The following is a 21136-nucleotide window of genomic DNA, read 5'->3' as shown; positions in this document are numbered from 1 at the left end:
CACGAAGAATAAAATAAATATGTATATAAAGAATACAACACCCTCTAAAAAAAGTATTAAGCTACGAAGTACAATTTATACTTATTAGAATTACAACTCTAACTAACTATCGACTCTAACTAACTATCGACTCTAACTAACTAACAACTTAGCTAACTATCTCAAAACACTAACACTACAACAATAGGCCCAAATGGAAGGAAAACAACGTTATTGAGAGTACCCGGGAAAAAGTATACACTGTTTGCTAACACTAACGTCCAAAACCTACGAACTTATATCAAAGAAGCGAGCGAACCTGGCGAAAAAACAACGAAAATGAAATGCGAACGAGAAAAATAAATATAAGTCGATCGAAAATACACAACGAAAATTTAAAAAAAATGAGAGCAATATAAAAAAAAAAAAAACCACTTATCTCACAATCCAACGTGCGCTAAAAAAAAAAGAAAATCACCGCAGAATATGACCCAAAAATAAACAACACGCTAAGTAAAACTCACGAGAACGAAGAAAAACACAAAGAAAGACACAAAATGGCGCACTGGCGTGTCGGTGAGCGGAGCGCGATAATAGCACGTCCGTTCCCAACGACGGCGAAGACGATTATTGTCAAAGATTGAAATTATTTTACAAATACAAATACAACGCCACAACAGGCAAATTGCCCAACGAGGTGGCTGACTTAAGAACATCATGGATCCCCGAGCCCCTACCTACTACTGCTACACCACACATGCATCCCCCCCCCCGCGGAACCCCCCAACGAATCGGTACATGCGGGAATGTGCGTGTACGTGTAGTGCAACCTGACGTAAAGTTTGTTTCTGTGTAATGCTGTCATCTGCCCCCAGTTTTACTAACTATGAGTGAAGTGTTATGGTTGAATGATTTACCGTTGTAGGACTGTTGCTCTCTGTGGCGAGACTTTTTAACGGGGAGATCGGCTCGCATTTGCGCCTTGAAGTTGGGAACCACAGAAAACCAACTTCAGCCGACCACCACTGTGGGGTTCGAACCCGGATCCTCGCATCACGAGTCCGGCACTATAACCACTCGACCACCACAGCGGCCACATTAGTACAATAGTTACGGAGAAACACAACCGACCGCCATGGCCGCTAGAACTCGAATCCCCAGCAATCGAACGGCGCGCGCTCATTGAAGCTCGCGCTGTTGCCAAGTCATACATATAAATATAACATATATATAACACCTTCCCTTCTAAAAGAAAGTCTGCACTACAATGCACGAGTTCAGTTACGCAACTCACTACACACCTAGTCTTTCAGGTGGTCGCCTGCGACGTTGTGAACGCCTCAGATGAGGAGGTGATGAATCAACAGCTTGAGGATCACTTGCCTTCGTCGGTTCATTTCTGGTGGACTCGGTATTCTCCGTCTGATCGGGCCCCTCTGATTTATTGGGCTGCTGGGATACCTCGGAACCAGCTGAACGCGAAGGTGACACCGAACGCCGTTGACGCAATTGGTCCCGATGCCGAACCACGTGACCCGAAGGAGTACTCACTTCCGACATGACCCTATCCCTTGAAGCGGAGACCGTTCCTGGCATCCACCTTGGGCCACTTGCGTAGTTTCTGCACCATACCTTATCCTCAGGTGCAAACTTGGGTTTGAGATCGGGATCCTTCGCCAGATGTTGACCCGGTTTCAACAGGTCCAACCTGCTTCTCATGACTCTGTTGAACATCGCCGTACCAGGAGCTTGACCAGTTGAGGAGACGGGTGTCCTTCGATAGTGAAACAGAATTCTGTCAAGCCTTTCCTGGAAGGAGCCACCCTTAATTTTCCTCAAAGCATCCTTCATGGAGCGCACCGCTCTTTCAGCCAACCCATTGGACTGCGGGTGATACGGCGCAGCTCGAACATGGATGACTCCGTTCCTACGAAGGAAATCCGAGAACTCCTGACTAGTGAACGATGTTGTGTTATCACTGACGATTGTCCTGGGCAGTCCGAATCTCGCAAAGAGGGATCGTAATGCAGCGACCGTAGCAGCTGACGATGTCGAAGACACCGGAATTGCTTCCAACCACTTAGTGGCAGCATCCACTACTAACAAAACGATGTGGTTATCAAACGGGCCTGCATGGTCGATATGAATTCTGCTCCAAGGCTCCGTTGTGGAAGGCCATGGTGCCAAGTTTGATGGAGCAACGGAAGCTTCGACTTGACAATCGATGCACGAACGTACCAAGTCCTCAATGCCCTTATCAATATTCGGCCACCACACAGACTGTCTAGCCAAGGCTTTGAGAGCACCCATACCTTGGTGACCCCCATGAAGCTCCGACAGTACGTACTTCCTGTACTTTGGTGGCACATAATTCTATTCGCACGTATAATAATACCGTTTTCCACTGACAAGTCAGTTCGGCAGAGCCAGAAAGGACGAATTTCAGCCGTTACACACCTGGGCCAGCCTTGTGCTATGTATCTCTTCACTTTCAACAGAACAGGATCAGCATCTAACTCCTTCTGGAATCACCGCCCATGAATCGGCATCCAAAGGCTCATGCATTATCACAAAATACAGGAATACTGAAAATTATCTACTTATTAATGATTATTCATAATTAATGTGAAAAAAATTCCCAGCATTGAGGAAAATTCTGAATTAATGAAAGAAAAAAATCCTAGAATTAAAATTTTTTTGATATATGTGTATTTTTTCAGTTCTATAACTAAGTATGGGTTCCCCCCAAACACTGGACCCGGTGCGTCACACGCCCCTAAGGGTGACTCTGGCAGCAACAGAATTCAGTTCTTTGAGCTCTTTAATGAATACGTCTACCACGAGATTCAGTTCATGTGCCCAGCATTGGTAGTGCAAGATGTTGTCACCAAGAAGTGTTTTTAATAAGTTAAAGGACGCAGTCATGCAACGTGCGGAATCTGATGCTTCAGATTATTCAATTTCGTTTCGAGTTTATTATAATAAGCGACGTCAAGAAATAATAAGAATAACGACGAAAATGTGAATTATCGAGATTTCACAAAAAAAGTAGTAAAAATTCAAATTCTCGCGTTCACTCTCGAAGATTGGCAAATTTCGCATTTATTTCGCATTTATCGCGTTTATTTTGTGAATACGAAATTTACGTAGTCCTAATTATTGATTAAGGAAATCAGACTAGAATGGGAGAGAAGCGGCAAAATTTGTGTAGCCCACAGACTGCAAAACCATAAATCCGCCTCTGGCTCTTATACTGTTTTATTCATTAATTTTAATGAAAGAAAATGAATAAAAATTTCTTTCTTTTTTTCAAAAATCCTAACACGAGTGGGAACCACCTATAACTTGTTTATTCGCAAAATGCGCTGCAAAGTAAAAAAGAGATGCACACATGCCTGGCCAAATGTGAAAGTTGTTGAAGTCGAAAAATACCGGAAAAAACGTGCTGGCCTGTGCCTAAACCTTAATCCAAAACTTTTATATATTTATTTACATTAGAATAAAAATAACTCGCAGAGAGAGAGAGAGAGAGAGAGCGACGAGTTTTACTCCTTCACTTGCAGACGGATTATTTACAAATGTCTGTGCCAAGAGGGATGGGTAAAGGCTGTTGAAATTGATGACTTGAGTGCAGAAACTGATAGATTTGGCTGGAAAAGTTAAGAAAAATAGAAAATTTTCATGTGTAGGACCGTGGGTTGGGTTCTATTTGACTTCCTCCTCTTAGAATGAGACTTTGAATCAACTGCGAACCGAAATCTGTCCGACTTCATCCTCAGCGGCTTGAAGAGCCGTCTCCGGTTCTATAATTAGTAGCGATTCGATTTTCTCCCTCTTGCACGATTCGGATTTATCCTGGTCCAGTTTGGATTACTAGAATAGTCCGAACAGAGCAGCACTATGAGTATCTATAGAAGGGCGAGCTTACAACAGGAAAGGCTGGAATATAATCGGAGACGTAGCAGCCTATCCGCTCCTTGCCATCGTCGATACAGTGTCGCCAGCGTTTCCAGAAGCAGGTTGAACTCCGTGAACGGTAATGTTCCCTCTTGTTTTGATGTTAACATACGATGAGTAATAATCTCAACTAACAATTCTGTACTTTTGATTTACATCCTGTGTTCCCTCTTCGTCTAGATCAGGAGTGACCAACCTTTTTCCAAGCCGTGCCACTATCACGATTATTTACGGTGCACGTGTAAATCTACGAATTTTATCACGCAGACCAAAGGTGCCGTTTTTACAGGACACGATCATTTTCTCCGTTCTTGCAGAATATTGTCGTTTTTTTTTTTCTGTAAAAATGTTCAGTCTGCCACTCGTTCGAGTTTTAAATTGTTTTTATACTTGAATCATAAACTCGATTATCGCAACGCAAATTGTACATGTACGTACATCGATAGAAATTCATCTTACCTACACCATGCTATGCAGGCAATGGAACCTGAGCATGGCTCCTACAAGGGCGGGGCTAACAGGGCTGCAGTCCTGGGGCCCGGGACAATTCTCATCATTTTTTGCTTTTTCACGCTATAAATTAACTATAGAAGGGCCCGTGAAAAGTCTGACAGGGGGCCTGTTCCGGGATGTGGGGCCATGAACCTGAGGAATGAGGGTACTTAGGCCCGCCTTCCTAATAAATGAAGCCGCCTTCGTAATAGACTTTGTAAGAGGGCTCTTAGCGCTCTCCCCACCCCTAAGAATTCATGGATATACAATGCATGTTCCTCCCCCCCCCCCCCATCGAATCCTGAATCTCGTACACATGGGGCGTCCAGAAACTATGCCCGAAGCTGAGAACAGAAAAGCATTATATAATTTCTTAAGAGTGTCTACCATACTAATTATAGGTTTGGCAGCCCAACAAGACCATCATTCATAAGAAATAGATTGTCGCTGATATAGATTTGCCATCCCTGGTCTATAACAAAGATGCTCACCTTTTTTGAAGAGTACGGGTCACTTCACTGGTTCAAAAACGTGTCGCGGGTCACATAATTTAACTGGGAATGCACCGTGGGCCACTTAAGTGATCAGTAAATGTTCCGCGGGTTACTCAATTGCATTAAGAAAACCTCATCCACCAAAAAAAAAAAAATTTTTTTTAAATAAAACACATTCTTTTCAGTATTTTTTTTTTTTTTTTTGTGGCGAACAATCTATAGTCACAAATCTCATTAATTTGAAAATGTCAAGAAAAAATCAAACTTCTTTCAAAATGATTACGTTTTCCATTAAAAATGCAAAGGAAATTTCTCTTATCAAAGCGATTTCGATGTCAACTTTTCACTAAACATTAGTCAACGTAAAACCTGTTCACCAGCTGCCATATATTGTATGAAATTTGTTTTATAGAGTACATTTGTGAGAATCATTCAAGAGGAACTCTTCCCCCCCCCCCCCCCCAAACGTTAGCGTTTACCATCAGGAGAAAAAACATTGACAGCACATAGTTTGCGATGCCCCGAAGCCAAAAAAAGCCGAAATTGGTTTTTCTGAAGTACGGCGGTGCTTTTGTGGTACAACATACTTTCTTCATTATTGCTTGCGCTGCCGATTGTTTTTGCAGTTTCGCAACTAGAGATAGAGCCGCCCTTATTAGAGGTGTGCTACTGGTGCGGTCGCACCGGCCCCCGCACTTATCGTAATAGAAGTGAAAAAAATACACATACATCTATCGCAAACATTTTCAATACTGGAAATTATTTCTTTCATTAATTATAAATTTCCGTCAATTCTGGGATTTTTCTCTCGTTGTTCCTGAATTTTCATTCATTCTAGGATTTTTTCTCATTAATTCTGAATTTCGATCAATTCTGGGGTTTTTCTCTCATTAACTCTGAATTTCTGTCGATTCTGAATTTTTTTCTTTCTTTATTTATTTTATTTACTTCAGTTTACGATATATCATAAAAAATTACAATATATAACATATTATTAGTCGACAAGAGGCCTGTATAGTTGACGGTAGACAATTTATGATCAAACTGTAAGTAAATATATACATCAATCAGTATAAATAATAATTATAAATATATACACATTCGTAATTATATACATTTGCAAATACATTAATTATATTCAAATGCAATTTTCGTACAATACATTCAAATAAATTTCATATCTGATGCTGAGTTAGATAGAATTATGGCACACCTAGGCATACAAGTAATAAGAATTTCGCTATTGGACATTAAAATATAGCCTACGTCAATATCGTTTATTGATAAGATTAATTTGAAAATGGCGTTTTTGAATTTTGGGTAGGTAATTTTGAATTTCTAAAGCTAATGCATTGTAAAGTTTAGGAGCCAAGTAGTAGAAAATGTTTCCGGAAAATTTCTTTTCGACAGGCGGTGCAGTAAAAATTTCAGTTGGTCGTCACGAAGGTACATTATTATTTGCTACACATAATGAGATTTATTTCGGTATAGACTGAGAAGAATTCCTTCATTAATTTTCAACTTTTATCAATTCTGGGATTATTTTCTTTGACTGATTCTGAATTATCATTAATAAGCATATATATTTTTCAGCATTCCTGTATTCTGTGATTGATAATACACGAATCTTGAGATGCCGATCCCCCCCCCCCCTCACACACACACACACAAATGATATAAAATCGAGGCTAAGGAGGCTCAAAATTATTTTCGCCCCGGTCAGCGCGTCTACTAAGTGCGACCCTGGGTATATTATGTTTCTCAATTGAAATGCTGAATATACAGTGTTGCAATATCACTTTTTCAGATGAAACGTTTCACGTCGAACAGCTTTATAATGTCACCGTAAATGTGATCAATCCGGTTTTATATGTACGTATATATAATGCGCAATCGTCTACAACTTTTGTAAGTTTGATAAATTTCTCTGAATTTATTACTTTTACCGCTGATTATGTATAAGTGGGCTACTGGGAGGCACGCCGTATTCACGAATCAAGAGCTTTGATTATAACCAACACCAGAAGAAATGCTTCCGTACGAGAATGACTGAAATAATCATGATGCTAATCATTGAATCATAGGGTGTTTATCTGATTTTTGTCGGTGGAAATATCTCCTGAGTACGAAATCAAGCATCTATCCTCAATGGTTTAAGGGAGCACCATGACCCCTTACAAGGGTAGGCCTGGCAGGGCTCTAGCACGAGTCCCCGGGACAAATGTTATTGTTATTTATTTTAATACTAAAAATTCGCTATAGAAAAAAAGAGGACCACCAAAGATCACAGTCTGCAGGACCTGATGGTGGGGGGGGGGGGCATGATGCTCCCGGGAAGGAAAAGGAAAAGAAGTTATTCCAACATGAAAAAATGATATGCCCTCTAACTTTTTTTTTCTTAGATGGGAGCATATTGTTTTTCATTTCACCTGCACCACAGACCTGTTGTTTCTCTGCGCAGAGAATTTCGATATCTGTGTGGAATGACAAAGTAACATGCTGCTACCTATTGGCGGATTATTTTCTGCGCAGAAAAAAAAATTCTAAAAATTCTTAAAGTTCGGGAGCATTTTCAGTCATTCTCAGACTCTGAGCCAGAGGTCTTCAACCTTTTTGTAGTCACGAGCACTGCCTGAACCCATCATCAAAGAAGAGCACCCTTACGGCAAATTGGACATACGAATGCGTGAAATCGGGATGATTTTAATCTTTGAATGCAATTTGTACAAGGTGTTTAATCGGGACGTTCATTAAGTGCCCGTGAGCGCGATATCGGACGTGGGCATAGAGGTCTATGGGTGCTTCAGAGAGCACAGTGGTGCTCGCGCGCAACTGGTTGAAGATGAGTGCTCATATCTCATAAACTTTATTCACCATGAAAAAGTGATGCCTTTCTTAGTTGATTTTGTCCAAAACTAATAAACGGGTAAAAATTAAATTTTTATCAGGTAAAGGACGCAGGTGTTGGGGATCGAAGTTTTTAAAATTTTCAAATGAATGATGGACCATGAATACATCGTCAATCGACTGCTTCGACAAAGGGACACCAGGATCGATTGGTAAGGGACAACTCAAGGTTGTGGTGTGTCACAAGAGAATTTTTCTCTATTGGGGTTGTTAATGAATGGAATAGCTTACCCCCGGAGGTCGTGAATTCTAACACAATTGATGCATTTAAAAAGAAGTAAGATAGACATGGGGGGGGGGGTAAATCGTGAAGCCATCCATTCTTAGATAAGATAACTATAAATATTTTTTTATGGCAGTTTATTACATTTTTATCATGTATATAGAGTTTTCAGTTGATATAAATTTAATTGGGTTGCTTTTAATTGGTTTGTATTTTAGGAATATATGACATCCACATTTGCTATGGACATCTTTTTTTCAGTCACCTCGTTGTGGCCTTGTATTTGTATTCATTTGTATTGTATTTAATAGCCTTTTAGAAAACATTGAAAATAACTATACAGTACAGTATTTATATTGCACTACTAGCAAAAATACCCGGCGCTACCCGAGTTTTCTCCGTGTATATAAGGGAAGCATTGAATAAGTCACAAAACTAAACACACATTATTTGGGAACAGCGGTTGCCAAAGTAAACATTCCAAAACTCGTTGTTGAAGCCCACAAACCATTGTCGCCCTGGCCCTGGGGCAGTTCAAGTATTACGTCAGCAAATTTTTAGCCATTTTTGACCCCCTTCAGCAAAAGTAAGCAAAACTCTGACCCCTCTCCCCCTTGTCAGCACTGCCCCCACCTCCTAACGCATATTGGTGGGGGTCAGAACCGTACGCGGGAGGGGGCTCGTGTGCCTCCCCTCCCCAGACAATAAAAAAAAAATATTTTTTAATGTAAAAAAATTAGAATTTCGAAAAAAGTACCTTTATATGTTATTATAATCGATTTCTGTTACTTTCAATGCTATTTGAAGGGGGTAAGAACTCAAAATTTCTCTTTAAGAAATTCATTGCGACCCTCCCTTTAAGTCATATATGGTAAAAACTTTGAGGTCCGATTGAAATTTTGTAGAATTTGTAAGGTAGGGCCTCAGAAAAACCAGTTGGCCCGGGGGCCCATGATGCTCTTAAGACGGCCAACAATGAACAATTGTTTTCCAACCAGGCTTGAAGGTGGAAAACTGCAGAAACCCGCCTTCAGCCGCCGACTATCACTGTGCGTCGACGGGGTTCGAACCTGGATCCTCACGATGAGAATCCAGGGAGATGCCCACACGACCGTACAGCAGAGCTGTCACACTCTATAGATCACTGTTTTCGTCACTCGCCTACCAGATCATTCTTTTGGTCACTCATGCTTGCACACTGCTTTGGTCATTCGCATACTTGCACACTCTCTAGGTTAGTCACCCAAGTGGTCTGAATTTTTTTTTTTTACGTAACAATAAAGTTTTCTTCTTTTCAAACTCTTCAGGTTCCGAGATTTTTTGAAGGTTCCGTGGAGTTTGATCAGAACACCAGTTGGAAACCCGTGACCTAGACAGCGAAGGACCGGGTCAGTGAGCAAGCAAAAGAGTTACCTAGAGCATTTGCAAGTATGTGAATGACAAAAGAGTGACGTAGAGAGCATGTAAAAGCAGGTGAATGACCGAAAGCGTGACCTAGAGCAAGTATCTTCAACCTGTTGCTCAAGAGCACCACAATGCTCCCTGAAGAACCGAGAGTGCTCGACGCTCGTGTCATGTTTTGTTCTGCCCGAGTGGCGTGGTGGTTCCCACCCGTCTCATTAATGGCAGTAAATTGTAAAAAACAGCGATATGGCCAAAGTTGGTGTTTGGCGAAGTAGTTCATTGTTCGCGTACACGCACATTCCAGCATGTACTAATTTTTTAGAAATTCAGCAGAGGAATGTGGACAAGGTGCATGTGTGTGGTTTAATAGTAGTAGTTCATTGAGCGACCGAAAGCGTAACCTAGTGAGTGAAGGACCAGGCGTGTGAGCAATCAAAATATTGACTTAGGGACAGATGAGGCGCTTTCAGAGGGGGGAGGGGCTAAGTGAGCTATAGCCCACGGTGACAAATTAAAGAATGGGTAGTCCAGAATGAGAGAAGGGCGGCAAAACCATGAATCCGCCTCTGGTACAAAGGAGATACCTTACGTTGAGAAATGATTTGTCTCCAGGGAAGTATAGGCTTCGTTTTCAAAACTATGTCGAGGGGGCAAATTTCAAATTCTGTAATAATCGGGCGATGTAACGATAGACTTGAGAGTGGCCCTACACATAAAACAGCAGCCGAATAATTCAGCATTATCCTTAACCAAGCGTCGTGGATCCCTGAGGGATCACTAACCTTTTTCAGAGGAGTTACGGTAAGCTGAAGATATCGATGTGTGCCTGTTCAGTCTCTGAAGTAGTTCTACTGTAGGACCAATCTGGGGCAGAGAAGGAGGGGGGCAGTTGCGGATAATGTAGTATGAGGACGCTCCGAATGACATAAATATGATGACGTATGTGGTAACACAGTTTAAAACATACACATCGGTTTTATTCTTTGATGTTATTTCAGAAGTACGTGCGTTACTCGAGATGAGTTCCAGAAATGTTCGCGGATAAAAGAATCTTGACCAGGGATGGCGCCAAATCTAACCTTTGTCTATTTTTGATCGCTCGATCTAAAGTAGGAGTGGATCAAATGAGAACGGAACAGTTATCATAATTTGGTTTATTTTTGTATGAGTGGGCGAAACTTCGTGTAGAGGTAGAGCGGGAGTTAATTAAGGCAACCCCTCCTGTGTGGAATGGATTTGCCTTAGGTAGTCGCGCGGAATCATGTGCCATGCGCTGGCGGTCGGTCGACACTATCGTTTAACGGGCAGTTAGTTGTTTTTTCATCTGCGCCTGCGAAATGTTTGCGAGTAAAGAAGAGCAACATGGTGTATTCGTTTTTAGTGGCAGCAGGTGTTGGAGTTCGCGAAGTGCATTGAACGAAGGTAGTGTACGGTGAACATGAACTGTCGTTGTCTCGTGTGCAAGACTGCCATAAAAAATATTTATAGTTATCTTATCTAAGAATGGATGGCTTCACGATTTACCCCCCCCCCCCATGTCTATCTTACTTCTTTTTAAATGCATCAATTGTGTTAGAATTCACGACCTCCGGGGGTAAGCTATTCCATTCATTAACAACCCCAATAGAGAAAAATTCTCTTGTGACACACCACAACCTTGAGTTGTCCCTTACCAATCGATCCTGGTGTCCCTTTGTCGAAGCAGTCGATTGACGATGTATTCATGGTCCATCATTCACTTGAAAATTTTAAAAACTTCGATCCCCAACACCTGCGTCCTTTACCTGATAAAAATTTAATTTTTACCCGTTTATTAGTTTTGGACAAAATCAACTAAGAAAGGCATCACTTTTTCATGGTGAATAAAGTTTATGAGATATGAGCACTCATCTTCAACCAGTTGCGCGCGAGCACCACGGTGCTCTCTGAAGCACCCATAGAGCTCTATGCCCACGTCCGATATCGTGCTCACGGGCACTTAATGAACGTCCCGATTAAACACCTTGTACAAAGTATGTGTTAAAATGTATCAATTGTGTTAGAATTCACGACCTCCGGGGGTAAGCTATTCCGTTCATTAACAACCCTATTAGAGAAAAATGCTCTGCGACACCACAACCTTGAGTTGTCCCTTACCAATCGATACTGGTGTCCCCTTGTCGAAGCAAGCAGTCAATTGACGATGTATTAATAATTCATGGTCCATCCTATCCACTGAGTTGAAAAATTTAAAAACTTCGATCATATCCCCCCGACACCCGAGTCCTTTTGCTGATAAAATTTTATTTTTACCAGTTTTGGACAAAATCCATTAAAAGAAAGGCATAACTTTTTCATGGTGAATAAAGTTTGCAAAATATATGAGCACGCATCTTCAACAAGTTGCTCTCTGAATTCTCTCCGAGTGCTATCTGTGTTCCAAGGGTAGCTACAACCTATCAAAACACCTCTTCATCAGAACTCTGCCGATTTCTGTAGCAGTAGTGCTCTTTGCAATAACATTTAATATGCATTAAGGTAGGTGAATACTTAAGTTCACCTGATATACGCAAGGGGATAAACAACAGTCAAACTGACCACAGCCTGCGTAAGAATTCTGAAGGGAACATGAATACAATGTCTACAATGTAAGGCGATTAAACGTGAATAAATACGATTAAATGTGAAAATAGATGTATTTATATATATACAACTTCTTATTTACATCAACCAGGATCATAACGACATCTGCAGCTCAACCAAAAAGAAAGCCATGGCAAGTCACTTGTAACACAATTTTTTTTTTAGAAAAAAGGAATCTCATCAGGGCCAATGGTGATATAAGCACCATCATAATAATAATAATAATTTTTTTTTTTCAAGAAAGGCTGATATGCAGAATTATTTCGACCTCAAGAGTTCTGTGCATTTACCATCTGTTGTCGTCATTATAAGCAGTTCATAGACCCGGTACAGCCGATCTGGGCGTATGTAGATAATCTCTTTAATCTTAACTTCTGTCTAATATCATATGCAGAAATTCCAGCAAGGTACTGAAATTCATAGTCGGATAGTTTGTCGAATAGTCTTTTTGCCGATTTCTTACTGTAAGCTGTGATGTTCGGCACACCTGAATCTTTCCTAATATTGACATTTGTGACGAACCAAGGAAGCCCAGTATATCGCCCGCGTGAATTTTGTTCTGAAATCTTTCGAGAGCCGCACAGGAGCAGCGTACAGTAGCATCGGCCTGTTGACCATTTTGTAGAGTATAATTTTATTGCGTATTGAAAAGCTTGAATGCCTGTGACTAAGACTGTTGAGCATGACCGAGGTCACAGTTAATAACAGTACATGCTCTCCATACACTGCAATCGTTCGCCAATGCATTTTACGAACTCCAACTCCTTCTGCCGCCAAAAAAAAAACAAAAAAACACAGTATTGCACTTTTTTACTCGAAAACATTCCGCAGACGCAGATGAGGATGAGAATCTCCCCTTTAAAAAGTCTCGCCACAGAGAGCAACAGACCTACAAATAGTAGAAATGTAATTCGATCATAACACATCCCTCACTTCTGAAATATCAAACTGTGGTGGCACTGAAAAATCAAATACAACACTACATACGCACTCAGACTGTTAGGTACACACACAGTGACACTTCCGGCACAACTCATCAGGTAGTAAATCGATCATAGATGGTGATAGATCTGAGTTGTGCTCGGTTTGAAAGAAAGAAAGACGTAGATGAGGAAAACGACTGATTGCCAGCCGTACGACACTGCTGGCCAACCACCAGCACATATCACATGGTCCCGCGCGACTACCCAGGTCAAGTCCATTTCGCAGTAGGGGTTTTCCTTACTTCCTGCTCTATTCATACATAAAGTTTCGTCCCCACTCATACAAAAATAAACCAAATAATAACCAGGGCCGTTACTAGACGTGGGGTCCGGTGCGAAAATAATAGAAGGGCCGGAGGCGTCTTGACAATTTCAGGGCCCCTTAGCCCCGAATGTTATATGTTATACTCTATGGGAAAGGGTAATCGAAAATTCGGAATGAATAAAAGAAATAATTCCAACGTCTACCAAAATTCAGAATAAATGCAAGAAATACTTTTAGAATTTACGAAAATTCTGTGCAACTGAAAGAAATAATTGCAGAAATTGATGAAAATTCAGAATTCTATAAATGATGAAAGTTCAGAAAATTCCAGAATTGTTTCTTTCTACATAGATGAAAATGGAGAGAATTCCAGAGAATTTATGAAAGGAATTATTATTACTGTAAATGCGGGGGCCTTCCCAAAACACGGAGCCCGGTGCGACTGCACCTGTCGCACACCCCTAAATGCCCTTTCACACGGAGCGGATGCGGGCCCGGAAGTTTTAACTATCGGTACAAAATGGAGCCCTTCGGACAATACGGAGTGCGCCCGGAATCTGGAAGTTTTCGTCCGGGTCCGGATGGCGTCCGCATGTGTCAAAACTTAAGTGCAGGCTTCGCATCCGCACATGCAGGTAACATTTGGTTATATGGAGCTATGCACACACGACGCGGGTCCGGGTGGAATTCGCCCGAATCATTGGCTACTTTTGAAGATGATTTTGCATGGAATTTTTTGCCGTAAACACCCTTAAAAACACCATATGAAGGTCCCTGTTTATCAAAAGGATGTAGGCCTACCCACATACGTCTATCCATCCGTTTCCTTCTGAGATGAAGGAGATACAATAGCAACTTTAACTGTCTACGTGTTACATACTTTAACAAGAGGATTTTTTTATTAAATTTATTTTTAAAAATTTTATGGCACAAAATATGGGTAAATTTTGGTGATTTTTGAAAAAGTTGCATTTCGTTAAAATGCAATAAAAAATAACCATCAATTAAAATCCTAAAAGCTCGTGTTAAAGTACCGTAAGCTGGGATGACTTTGTGCCACTTTTGAGGCTTTGCCTAGGCTGCTGGGGATTTTACTAAAGGTAGCCTCACATCTCAGCTTTCGATTTCTGGTTTAAAAAAAATTATGATGACAAGGAAAGGACAGCGAATTTTTTTTCGTATGACATAGTCGCCACCCCGTGGGGAATGACCATCATTTCTTCTCGCCTGTGACACCCATTTTTATTGAATTCCGGTTGTTAACTTCACTTGGAACCCTTTGGAAAAATTATTTCTGCCCAAAATTAGGTCATTTTTCAATTTTTAAATAAAATAATCTCTGAAACCTAAAAAATCAGTTTATTGACATTTTCAAGTAAAGAAAGCATTTATTTTTACTTTTTTTTTGAAAAAATTTTAATTCCCCGAAACATTAACAAAAATAAAGAAGACTTAAAATTCTATAGACAACAGCTGACAGCAGGTGACGCAATAAATGCTGTCGGTGAGTCACCTGCAGCTCCTGCATCGGCATGAAAAATTTTGAAACCGGTTGTTCATCCATACGCTCCCAGGAAGCGCTTTCGTCCTAAAATGGCACATAATCGGAACCTTGGCGCAAAGTCACCCCAGTTTACGGTATGTAACACCATAGTGTAGAGAGACACAAAGTTCTAAGACATTTGAATGAGTGGTGTTTGAAAAAAATGTTCCCTATTTAACAAAAAACTTAGTTTTGAGAAAAAAACATTTTTGTGAAAAACATTAGCATGTGTAATGCCTGCCAGCAGTTTATATTAAAATGTTTTAAGAATATTTTTTAGTACAGCTAGAACCTTCCTTTTGTCCATACTTCACAATTTTATTCTTAAATAATAAAATAAAACTTTAAAAAATTAAAAACTATATAAAAACAACGCGCTGTGTTCACTGGGTGAAAACAAAATGAGTCTAAAGATGAGGGCGAAGTATGGGCTCGTGTGAAAAGGCACGCGGATTCGGACCCTCATCCGCTCCGTGTGTAATAAGAGGTCTAAGGGCGGCTCTCTGATTATAACAACTGTTTCGTTTTCATTTGATTCACCCTTACGCATTCGCGGAGTGGAAGCGCCAAAATGTATGCGAAGAATGTATGTAAGTACGGTGTTGCGGTCTTAAACTCAAGCAAGTCGTTATTATTTCTTTCAGCGATAGACATTCATGAGACCATCGTATGCCACCCCCCAGCAGAGGAACTGTGCCAACTGATTCCTGGGCTGCCCGATCACATCTCCTTCGAACCCAGTGAGTTCCGTTCTTTCATTCATCAATTTAATGTGTCGCCTAATGACAGAATCCTGCAATGCCGTGTTTTTTTTTGTGCTTTTCAAAGAAAAGAAATTACCGCAGCCATAATACAGAAGGTAGACGAAACCATGCCGGTGATTCGTCAGGTTTTATTAGTTAATGGATATCTGGTGATTAGCGTACATCATTGAAAATCATTTAAGTTCCGTAATTGAACAGAAATACGCCGATCCTTTCATTTTTTCGTCTATTTAGTGATTTCGTTTGTTTCACATACAGGGTGGTAACTATCGACTGCCCAATAATCACACATGTAATTCTTTGTGAAAAACTAATATAGAAAAGAGTTTTCAGTTTTCTGATTTGACCAATAATTCAGCAGTTATGAGCTTTAAAAATTGATTACGTCACTTCATAATTCTGCCCAATTCCTCGAAGGCACACCAAACGTTCAACTTGGCGTTTTTGAAACTGAATGATAATGATGTAACTCTGACGAGAAATCGAGGAAAACTATACAGGGTGCTCTGTTAATGGACCGACAAACTCAGAGGGTTGTTAGTAGACATCAAGAGGAACAAAAATTGCTGTGGAACGTGTTGTCGCAAACCACGTTGAGAGGGTGAAAATCGCGGAAAACTCATGCAGGTTTCGACGTCACGCTGGAACGACAAAAGGTACAATAATAACTACAAAAAGATTTATTTGATTAATTATTACAAAAGTTGTTAGGGTGGCGGCCGCTGACGTCATTGCACAGCTAATAGCTGATCGGTTTCACCGTCCACTGCTCGGTTCCGTTCGGCATATATACGCTCTAGCGAAGGAAAATCTCTATCTCCTCTGTAGCTTAGTGGTCAGAGCACTCGTCCGGCAATCGAGGGACCCGGGTTCGACTCCTAGTAGAGGCAGAGATGAGTTTTTCCCTTCCGTCCTGGTGCCTTCAGCCACACGGCAAAAATGGAGATCCGTCATAGTTTTAGTAATTTAATATTACTGATTAATAAAGATTTGATAATATCTCAAATATAATATATTTGATTTGATATAAAGATACTGATAATATTTAATAGAAAAACATTTGTTCTCACCCCTCCTCCTGCTTGTGCCCTTAGGGAAATACTGTTTGAAAATGACCCTCCCTGAATGATCGCTTTACAATGTCTCTTCTTTCTTTGTCGGGGAAGAACTGGCCCTTGAGAGCTGCGTCTTGTAAATTGTTCTTTTCTTTCAGTTCCCGTTTTTCTTCCATACGTACAGTATACATTAAAAAAAAAAAAAAAATTGCGGTTAAAAAAAAAAGGGGGGAGAGCAGATACTGTACTTAGTTCAAGAGATTTGTTGATGCGCATGTAAATTCATATGTAGGATGAAGCACACAACTATTTGGAGGCCCCCCGCTCTGCCGAGGCCTCATGCGCCTGTGCGGTAATCCGCCACTGCCCAGATCGGTGATCCTAGTTCGAACTGGAATAATAACACCACTCAAATCATAAGTGAAACGTGGGTTTTTAGAACCAAAATGAGTGACCATACACTTGTCAACGCTCAATTTCCATCATGCTCCATTCATTTGCCCATGCCGCAATCCTGTATAAGTTGGACTGGAGCAACTCTCTATCGCTTTGATTTCCGATTACCCCATTAGCTTCACGTCATCTGCAAATTCACTAACAATACTGGTGATAAATTAACTAATATGGTGAGTGAATTTATTGCATTATAAAAAGGTTATAACTTTACTGTTCAGGAAGAGAAAAAGTGGCCTCTAAAAAGGGATTGAATATATTCCAGTTCATTTTCAGAAAGCCCGCAACCCTCCGGTGGAGAAGAATTTCACTTCCATTGGTTGTTTGGCCGTAACTGAGAGTTACAAAAGTCACATGTCATAAAAATTCAAAACATTGACTCCCTAAATATATCCGTCAGATAATAAAACGGAAAGTACTTTTCTGTATTAGTTTTTCACAAGGAATAACGGGTATAAAATTATTGGGTGGTCAATAGTTACCGCCCTTAATATCTTACAATTTCCCTCAGTACATATCGTTCAATTTTTTTCTTTTATACATACACTTTACAATCTTTACAAAGAATAATAATGTGGTGTGTCTGTGCTTATTTAACAAAGCACTTGTGCCTCCGCCGCCACCTTCACCAGCACTACGAAACTCTATGCGAACGTCCAAAGAAACGCCACTCGAAGCGGTTCAAGAACAGGACGAGGAGGACAAGGGCGATCAAGAAATAATGGATAATAGGATATTCATAAAGTAAGTATGTCATTGAACTCCTTCACGTACAAGTTTTCAGCAACAAATTTGGACGATCTGTATTTGAAGTGCCGGCGATAATCAATCTCAAAAACTGGCTGCCTTGTTCGCATGTTAGAAATATGAGGGGGGGGGGGGAGACAAAGATGAGTGCAGAGTAGATTTCGCTTTCGTGATTAACCACATCCTTCACCCTTCCCCCTATGTATTCTTTTTCTCTCTCATATGATGTGCCCGGGGGGCCTCAAGTGCATAAGGGACCTCGTGATAATGAGAACCTCTCGCTATAATTTTTGAGAGAAAGCCTAAAATTTATAAGCGAGTAGTTTTAGCTAATTAGGGCCCTAGAATTGCACTTTGCCCTTGAGCCCTTCCGTTTAAAAGGTCAAAACGATGATGAGAAAAGAGGTAAAAAACACTGGCAGAGCTGAAATGCATTTGTTCGGTTTGCGTTAAACGAGATATCTCGTCCCTGATCCTTAAGAAGTTACGATCAAATTATCTGTCCTACTGATAACAGGGACTTTCGATGATCGTTCCAGCGTCTGGTGCAGGAGTCTTCGCGTCGCGGGCACCACCTATGCCCAACATCAAAAGAAGCACACCTATCTTGCCATACAATTCAAACTCGAATCAGAAAAATTATGATTTCCAAATATATCTTTGAATGGTGTATGTAATTGTAGAGTCTCTCTTGAAGGTACGAAATGGGAACTGATAGGCATCGAGCACTGTTGTTGGGATCTTCATTATCACCGTAAACACCGTGCTCTAATAGCCGCAAACTCTTGAGGTACGCGCTATGCTTGTCTTAGAGTCGTTTGCTGAGATTTCCCGGCTGTCACGAAATATTTCATCGCGAGTCAAGCAACGCACGCTAGAAGAACGCCAAACTTGGGAGGATCCGACGACGATGGGTTAATCAAAGGAGCTGCGTTGTGTCTCTGGTCGGAACTGGCTTGAGCGTGAGAAGGACGAAAGAATGAAAAAGCACGGCGAACGAAAGTCAAAGTTAGGAGGCCTGTGTAGAAGCTCCTTGAAGCCATGGCCCCCACAAGGGGTGGGCTGGCAAGGCTCCAACCCTGGGGCCCGGGACGATTTCCATTTTTTGTTTTTTTCACGGTATAAATACATCATAAAGGGGCCCGCAAAAGATTCCATCCTGGAGGCCCTACTCCTGGATGTGGGGGCCATGCTTGAAACTACAAATTGTATTAGGTCTATCCTCAAGTTAACTTTTAATGCCATTAAGTCGTTAACTTCAAGCGAAAGAAGGTTTGTGTGTGTGTGTGTGGGGGGGGGGGGAAGGAATGATTTATGGTGAAAAGCGTACAGTAATTTGAAACTAAAATATGGATCAATGTTCCTATGGATTATATTTTGCAAGAAGACATGAGCTCTGTCTGATGAGATGAAAAAGAAACTGGAAAAAAAAGGCGGCACTTTTTCATTTCTTTGTTGTCTCCTCTTCAAATATTAAAGAATGGGTTCGACGTCATCAGCTTCGCAAGGCCACGTCCATCAAAACCTGATTTGCAATTTAGTATATACATCGCGAGATTGCAGGACGTAATTAGACAACTAAGGTTATCCTTTGAAGAGGAACATGTCCGTCATCTTGAGTCATCTTTATAGTAGCGGTGCAGTCATTTCGCAATTTTATTTTACAAGTGTAGATATTTCGGCATTATATTTTATCCTGCACTATCATTAATCAAATGTCTATCACTACAACACGTATATAAGCTGAGAAAATTGCATGTCCAGTGTTTCCCAAAGTGGGCAATATCGCCCCCTGATGGGCGATGAAATAGTCCAAGGGGGCGATAGAAGCTGTGAGTATAACATAGGATCCTATGGGTTCACTGGAGTCGGGGGGCGATGAGAGGGAAAAAAATTGTAAAGAAGGGGGCGATGGAAACAAAAAGTTTGGAAAACTATGATCTAGTCAATGATTCCTGCACGCACCAGAAGTGAACAGCCCGTACAGGGGCGTCGGAAGTGTTTCCAACCTGTGGGAGTTCCTTTTTTTTCTATAGTTTTATATTGGAAATTTTGGTTACTGAATCAATTTTGGGGTTGCTAGACCACTCACACCGGCTCCGACGGAATGAGTGGTCCATAAAATGGATGGTGACATACAGCTTGAAACGTGAATTGGATTCTATACTGAATATCCGTTTGTGTTCAACTAGCACCATTCTTCAAGACAGAAACGTAATTTCTTACATCGCAATTCGTAATTTTCATTAGGCAGTTCCCCATTGTAACACCCCACAATGGCTCAACAATAAAAATGCAGGATTTTAGCTGAATGGGGGTGGGGGAGAAAAAAGTAATGTTTTTTTTGTTAGAATATAGAATAAAAAAAAAAGAATGTGGAGATTGAACATTTTACTTCACCAATTTTATAGGAAAGAGAAAAACAGAGTTTTCCCCCCGTTTTACTAATTCCCATTTACCAAACGCACCGTTCAATCAAACGAGATGTATGCTCACCTTACTTGCAAACGGGTCTTTTTCTCATATAGTTATCGTTTGGTTATTGTTATCAGAAACCCCGAGTCCCGATGTGATCGCATTAAGTGGCTTGGACTGTATAAAGTCGAGCTGTATTCAGTCAGGGGAAAAAACACATGCGTCATCTGCTGAGCGTTTAACACTGAATCTGTCCCCTCCCCGAATATACATAAGTTTGTCGATCGTAACATGACATGCTAAATTCATCTTCGCATCAGCCAGCTGTTAAAACCTTCGAATGATATATAAACCAGAATCGAACTGTTTTATTCTGGCGCCTCTTACTAATGTTAATTTACCACATACAAACAGCAACTGTTAAAATTTCGAAGCAAACTTGACAATTCAACTGACATTATTGCTCAAAAGATATTTTTCAGTCTCGTGCTATATTGTTTTTTTCTACGCTGAGCATTAATCAAAAACCGATCAACTCAATTTCAATCGAACAATCGCAACAGTTGTATTTTTTATTTGATAGGTGAGTTCAATTATATATTTTATACGTAATATAAGTATAATATACGGGGTGATTATAAAAAAACTATCCCGACATATGGGCCCCTATCATACCATTCACAGAAACTGAATGAAATTTTGGCATAAGGTATTTTGATGTATGCGCTCAAGAATGATATGGAAAACAACAGTGTCACTCTAACAGTTACGGTTACAGTGAGAAAATTCCGAAAGTATCAAATGGCAACACCAAGTTTTTTGTATTGGAATGT

At 40.7% G+C, this 21136-nt stretch overlaps 1 protein-coding gene across 3 annotated transcripts in view; it reads left to right on the top strand.

The window, feature by feature from the left end:
• Window positions 1-3710: 3710 nt before the first annotated feature.
• The window catches only part of LOC149075241 (protein SSUH2 homolog), a 38465-nt gene continuing 21039 nt past the window's right edge, over window positions 3711-21136 (top strand). For 2 of the 3 annotated variants that reach the window (XR_016193973.1, XM_089242546.1), the window contains exons 1-3: window positions 3721-4015; window positions 15514-15609; window positions 17744-17885. Coding sequence is in view for 2 of the 3 variants with exons in the window: in XM_089242546.1 (XP_089098672.1) it covers window positions 3880-4015; window positions 15514-15609; window positions 17744-17885 (374 nt within the window). In the remaining variant the exon portion in view is untranslated. Of the gene's footprint in view, window positions 4016-15513; window positions 15610-17743; window positions 17886-21136 lie in introns of all 3 variants that reach the window. The other variant, XM_089242547.1, reaches the window with a different exon arrangement.

Source organism: Pholcus phalangioides, unplaced genomic scaffold, assembly GCF_987345545.1.
Source record: "Pholcus phalangioides strain wild (caught in Gottingen) unplaced genomic scaffold, Ppha-v1.0 ptg000015l_1, whole genome shotgun sequence".
Lineage (NCBI taxonomy): Eukaryota > Metazoa > Arthropoda > Arachnida > Araneae > Pholcidae > Pholcus > Pholcus phalangioides.
Note: the sequence above shows the minus strand (reverse complement) of the source record. Positions and strands in the feature narration are given on the sequence as shown.